At 39.0% G+C, this 6,654-nt stretch overlaps 1 protein-coding gene across 1 annotated transcript; it reads left to right on the top strand.

Annotated features, from left to right (window-relative positions):
* The first annotated feature begins 855 nt into the window (after window positions 1–855).
* pex10 (peroxisomal biogenesis factor 10) lies at window positions 856–6,385 on the top strand. The gene is made up of 6 exons (XM_054609539.1): window positions 856–1,210; window positions 1,922–2,002; window positions 2,092–2,507; window positions 3,165–3,331; window positions 4,086–4,221; window positions 6,055–6,385. The coding sequence occupies exons 1-6, from the start codon at window positions 1,099–1,101 to the stop codon at window positions 6,121–6,123; spliced, it is 981 nt and encodes a 326-aa protein (XP_054465514.1). The 5' UTR covers window positions 856–1,098; the 3' UTR covers window positions 6,124–6,385.
* Window positions 6,386–6,654: the final 269 nt, after the last annotated feature.

Genomic DNA, 6,654 nt, shown 5'->3' with positions numbered 1-6,654 from the left:
TAGCACTTATTGTATTCGTATTAGTCTGTTGCAATTATTGTTTTCGTAGTAATTTGCTTCTGCACTATACTTTTGCTCTGGTTTATGCTTTAAGATGCTTGTTTAAGAAAGGAGATGCACTTATGACTTCTGGTGACTAGTAGTTCTCTTGAATACCTATGTTGAATACACTTCCTGTAAGTCGCTTTGGATAAAAGCGTCTGCTAAATGACTGTAATGTAATGTAATAGTATTTGGATACAAAGGCCTGTCTTATGACCTCAAAATAAAAAACCTGATGGTAAATCTAATGAGCTAGATAATAGGGCTGTACTCAAGCTAAGAAAGTCTTAGTAGACTAATACTCATACGACTTGATCGACCAATCGATTGGCTGATTTAATCCACAGATCTGTAAAACTGAGGTTCTCTGCAAAGAATCATGCAAAAGCACCATCAATTGTGTGTAAACCAGAGATGTGTTCATAAGTTTCATGGAAACAAGTCATTCGTCATGAAAAAATAATTAAAAATGACAAATTAACTGAAGAATTCTCAGTTGACTCAGACCAAAGTGATTGATTGGTCAACTAATTGACCAAGAGGGGGCAGCTCTACTAGAATCTCAAGGAAAACAACCAATATTGCCCTGAAGACAACAGAAACAATTATCTATAAGAAAATGCATTAATAACTAAAATCATTAAGACTGATTATAAGACGAAAGTTCCATTCTTTTCTCAATTATCAAGAGTTAAATGGGAGTTTATCTCATTAAGTCCTGCAAACCACCGTTTCTAGTTGAGCGGCCGCTTGTAATGCCTCCTCCGGCCCAGCAGGTGGCGCTGTGACGTGTGAGTTTACGTGTTTGAGGGCATCAACTTCCTCTTTGTTTCCTGGATTCCTGAAACTTTTGGATTTAGCTGCATGAAACTGTCACAGTCATAACGAGAGAACATTAGTGCATATTCCAACCATGCAATGCACCAGCACCGAGGGTCGCTCCACGGACACACGACAGTTAGCTAGGTTAGCCTGTGGGTGTCGGGGTGCTGTGGACATCTGAGCGTTCAGCACACTGTCCAACACAAACTCCCGTTAGCTCTCTGTTAGCATACAATGCCGCTCGCTCCCGCAAACCAGTCTCAGTTAATTCGGTCCAGTCAGAAGGACGAATATTATCAAAGCTACCTGAGAAACAACGCGAACGAAGCCTTTCAAACACTTGCTGGTGAGTTGTGTGTGTTTTACATGAACGTGGCTCCTGCTGTCTGCGTTGTGTTTCAGTGGACTGTAACATATTTCAATAAGTTGGTATCTATTCAGATAAATGCTAGTTCTGTCATTGGTAAATGAAGAGTTGAAGAGTTAAAGCTCGTAATTATTTAACACTGTTGAGCATTAGTTCTGAATGGTAAAATGACGTAAATCAAAACGCATACATTTGACGTAGTGGATGTATAAACGTAGCTAGTTAATTACCTCTGCGCATGCGCTCATCATTGAGGGATCCAAACTTTAATCCTGTACATACAGTACCAGTCAAAAGTTTGGACACACCTTCTCATTCAATGGTTTTTCTTTATTTTTCTTTATTTCTACATTGTAGATTAATATTGAAGACATCCAAACTATGAAGGAACACATATGGAATTATGTGGTAAACAAACAAATGCTCAACAAACCAGAATATGTTTTATATTTTAGATTCTTCAAAGCAGTTGAATGAGAAGGTGTGTCCAAACTTTAATCCTGTACGCATGCTCAGTCTCACAAGGATTTTATTAGATTCACACACTAATGTTACTTTCAAGCAAAGGATGAACTGGATACCATCTTAATAAAAACCTTGTACGGTATGTCACAGAAGTTCAAATATGACGCTTGTGGTCTGTGAAGTCGATCAAGCACTGGTACTCAATGTTGAAGTCTCTTTCTGTAGGATCCAAAAGATGGCTGGACTGGAGGAGAGAGATCGAGCTGCTGTCAGACCTCACGTACTTCGGTTTAACAACATTCTCAGGTAGTTGACGACTAAACCAACATGAAATCTAACTTAACTTAATGTATGTTTAATCAGCTGTCTCATGAAGAATTCATTCTTATTTGCAGGTTACCAGACCCTGGGCGAGGAGTACGTCAACATGGTCCAGGTGGACCCCACTAAGCGGCGGGTCCCCACTCAGGTCAGGCGATGCCTCTTTGTCCTCTGCCACGCCTACTTCCCTTACCTCGTGGACAAGGTCCTGGTGTGCCTGGAGAACGAGCTGGAATGCGGTCAGGAGAGGCGCGGCGGTGCCGGGCAGCGGCGGGCGACGTCCGGGCCGTGGTGGAGCCTGGAGTCGTGGCTGAGGAGGTGGATGCGGAGGGCGGTGGGGTTGCTGTCGGAGCCCCAGAGGAGAGCATGTGTGCCGGCCGTGTTCGTTCTCCAACAGGGTCTGACGCTCCTGCACCGACTGCACGCCGCTCTGTTCTACATCAGAGGCTCCTTTTATCACCTGTCCAAGAGGGCGGCTGGTATCAGCTATGTAGGGGATCATTTATTTTTACATGTGTCGTATAAAAATACTATTTACATGTTTTCATTCTGGTTTGACATTTTGGTTACACACTTGTGACATACAAGTGCCCATTTAATCCGATCTTTAGTGACTATCGCAACGTTCAGTCTTCACTTGAGTCGGTACTTGATCAAAGGGACAGATAAAATACTCACTTCATTTTGCAGGCATTCATTAGAGAACTTGCACAACATAATACATATAATCATGTCAAAAGATAAAGAAGACCATTACAAACTCAGTCATGTCGATTTCATACAGTAAACCTTCAGATTTTCCGAAACTGATATCATTTTGTCCAACATGTGTCAACTAAATGTTGTTTACCAGCTTTTCACCAATTTGTCATACATTTCCTTACCATGTGTGTAGGTAGTTAGTTGGTGAGTTTATCATTTGTTGAGCAGGCAGGGTGCCAGTGTGGGAAACAGTAATGACTAACTTTGTCCCCAAAGACGGCTTGCTTCACATAATTTCACAGTTTATTGCAAAAACTCTTATAATTTTGTGCTATGTCAAAATACACTGAATTGCCAGTTGTTCGGTACACCTAGCTAAACTAACTTTCAAAATGTGTGTTAGTAAATCCTCCTGTCTCCTGTGTGTTTGTCTGTGTGTGTGTAGCTGCGTGTGATGGGGCCCGGCAGCGATGATGTGACCATCCGGAGCAGCTACAGGCTGCTGGGGGCGCTGTCCCTCCTCCAGCTGATCGTCACTGTGAGTCTGCAGCTCAACAGCTTCAGACAGAAACAGAGAGCCAGGCAGGAGTGGAAGCTCTACAGGAACCTCAGGTACTGGCCCAGGGTCCAGACCGAAGGACACGGCTCTGGACCCCATCTCCATCTGGTCTTTTTGTCAGGGCAGAATTTTAGAGCTCATGGTTAGATATTTAGGGGTTGAAGTGGGAAGGGTTTTGTTAGTATTATTATTATTTTTTTACAATTCTAATAAAATAGATGGATAGACCTAAAAAAAAAAAAGGCACATGATAAGAATCATAGCAGTTATAATGGTACTGTAGTGGCCAATTGTCTGAAAAATCCCCAAAACAAAAAAAAGATAATTGCCATACAGAATATACAATATGTATATATATATATATATATATATATATATATATATATATAAATAAATATTAAGTTAAATAGAATTAATACAAATAAAACAGAAACTTTTACAAACAGGGTGGCATTTGTATCAGAGCAGGATTAGTTACAGATGAGCATTGCAATGGCAGTTTTTGTTAATATTTTAATGTCTGAGACACCGGGTATGTTTGCCTTATAACCTCAGACGCACAGTGGAACCGGTTCTGGATTCCCCCTTTTATTATGGTCAGATCATTTCTTTAGGTTTCACTCAGCAAGTGAGCCATGAAGAAATTGTGATTGCACATCGTACCATCTCTAAAAACCAAGCGAGTGCAAGAACTGCTTGACTTCTTTTTTTTTTTTTTTTATTGTCACAAAAGTATTGTGTAGCAGTAAAAAGAATGAAACGCATGACTTGAGTTTTAGTGCTGAACTGCTACCCGTCTGTCTCCAGTCCTCAGCTCCCACGCAGATCCGGCCCCAGAGCTGCCAGCTGCATCCTCTGCCTGGAGGAGAGGAGACACTCCACCTCCACTCCCTGTGGACACCTCTTCTGCTGGGAGTGCATCACGGAGTGGTGCAACACCAAGGTCAGGCTTGTTGCTACTCACTGAAACTTTTTGCGTCAGATTTAAGAAGGGATCATGTTTTGAGAAAGATTTTCCCAGGAGGTTTCTATTTCTAATAGCTGGTATCAGGTGATTGACATTAAGTAGATGTTGACACTCTATACACTCAGCATAATGAAACTATTATGAGCATTTCATGTCACCATTATCCTGGCCAAAATAATGGAAATTCACAATATTATCCTGATAATCAAAAATAAATATATATATATATATATATATATATATATATATATAAATATAAAAAGCATTGAAACATACCGGAATCACTTTTCAATCAACTTTTTTAGTTAAGTTTTTAGTTAAGACACATATTTTTATTGCATCACAGAAAGGACACACATCTTTTTATTGTGAGCATCCTTTTTTAGTGCCAAACAATCAGAAATCATAATCTTCCCCCAGCAGAGATGAAGGATAAAAAAAAAAATGAAAAAAGCAGCATTTTAAGAGTGTGTCAATTTGTGATAATGCCTGTATATTATAAATCGGGCACTATTTTTTCATTTTCTCCATGATAATTAGCTAGACAGCTTTTTTTAAGTCACGCCTGTGAGGATACTCATCATTATCCTGATTAAAAGAAATTCACAATCAACTTTTTATGAGAGTTTTTACTTTAGTTTTTACCGCAATATAGATTTCTATCGTTCCATGTCATATCATCCCTAAATGAAACAAAAACAGCCTTGAAAAAAGGGCAACATTTTTCTGTACTGAAAGGTCCAGATTAGCACCAAACCAACACAATACTTTCAATTAGCAGCACCAGATTATCTCCGTTGTTGCTAATTAACATTAATTCCATAACTTGTAAATTGAAACTTGGCTGTTTTCCGGTTAATGAGCTCTCTGCAAGCTGGTGTTTGTGTTTAGCCAAGAAAAGATGGGGTGATGTAGCGGATCATGAGTTCAGGAGAATCTACCAGTTAAACATGTGTTTATCATATCAATGATTTAAGCTTATCAAATGAACAGCTCTGCACCACGTCCTCCAGTATTTTGATGAAGTAGCTTGTAAAAAACAAAAAACTAAGGAGTCAACACTTCATATCTCCTGCCTCTCATTTCATTCAGTCTGCTTTCTCAGACAATGAAAGATGGTGCCAGGTCAGCCGATCGATTGATGCATCTCTAGTCAGTTATGGGAGCTGTAGTCCAGTGTGCTGACACTTCCTGCTTTTACTTTGACACAATCTGTCTCCCTTCACCTTTGCCGTTAACGTAAACTGGAATATGCCCACAACAGTGTGAATCTTTGATACCTGGTTTCATATCTGGATAACAGATGGTTTATACAGCATGTTTATGTGGTAATTTAATAATGAAATAGTCTATGTGAAATAACCACATTATAATGTCTGGGTGAATTAAATACTTGACAAATGAAAAGTACTCCCTATTTTTTAATTCACTTAAGAACTTTAGTGCAAAATTAAACAGTTTCATGTGAAATTAGAAAGAAAAAAAAATATTTCCAGCCTCATACATGTATGCGCATAATTACAGAGTATTCAGATCAAGACGATACATTACAATAATGTTAACTGGGATGTTAAAACTAAAACACAATCTTCAAAATGATATTTGCCCAAAATATTTCACATCAGATTTTGGGGAAAGTTTGAGTCAGTATGTGCTTATTATCAATTAAGACGACATAATTGTGTATCACGATTTCTCAATATATGATTTCATCAGGATATGATTCCACATTTCATTATTGCCCAGTCCTATGTGTGTGTGCGCAAATGTAACAATGTCACATGTGTGTTTGTGTTGGTCGTCCCTCAGGCAGAGTGCCCCCTGTGTCGGGAGAAGTTCCAGCCTCACAGACTGGTGTACCTGAGGAACTACAGCTAGAGCCACAGAGCCTTGAACTACACACTGCTGGTGGACTGTCCAGGCTGTTGACTGTGCAGGCTGTCCCTTTTAGGAACATGTGGAGGCCAAGGCTCAACCAACAAGGTCTGAGAAGTGAAGCTGAAGTGCCTTTAAAACTGCATTCTCTCTAATGGCCATCAGGCCGTGTTCAGTAAAATGTTGGATTGTATCAGTCGAATCTTGTAAATATCACTTTTAATTAAATTAAAACTTTAACAGATGCAAATAAAATGTGGGAAATTACCAAAAATTGTCTGTTTTGTTTATTAGGTTGTTTGAATACTTTAATATGAAAATGATTATAAGGTGCATTCGCCCTACAGAATTGATCATATAAAATATATAAATACAGATAACTGTCATACTATAATATATATCATACAATACTAGTCAGGTTGACAGTATTTCTGATAAATGTGTTTGAAATACAAAGTAATTTTTATCTGATGGACTTGATAGATGTGGTTTTGTATTTTCTATCAAAATATTTAAGTTTTCTATTCTCCTTTG

Source organism: Anoplopoma fimbria, chromosome 12 (genome assembly GCF_027596085.1).
Source record: "Anoplopoma fimbria isolate UVic2021 breed Golden Eagle Sablefish chromosome 12, Afim_UVic_2022, whole genome shotgun sequence".
Lineage (NCBI taxonomy): Eukaryota > Metazoa > Chordata > Actinopteri > Perciformes > Anoplopomatidae > Anoplopoma > Anoplopoma fimbria.
This window is presented reverse-complemented; position numbering and strand designations above follow the sequence as displayed.

What these genes read in the sequence shown, in the direction of transcription:
- pex10 (XM_054609539.1), top strand. Translation starts at nt 1,099, where the DNA reads ATGCCGCTCGCTCCCGCAAACCAGTCTCAGTTAATTCGGTCCAGTCAG. An exon ending in AGCCTTTCAAACACTTGCTG is followed by an intron (nt 1,211 to 1,921) that starts GTGAGTTGTGTG and finishes CTCTTTCTGTAG; the next exon opens with GATCCAAAAGATGGCTGGAC. An exon ending in AAGCTCTACAGGAACCTCAG is followed by an intron (nt 3,332 to 4,085) that starts GTACTGGCCCAG and finishes GTCTGTCTCCAG; the next exon opens with TCCTCAGCTCCCACGCAGAT.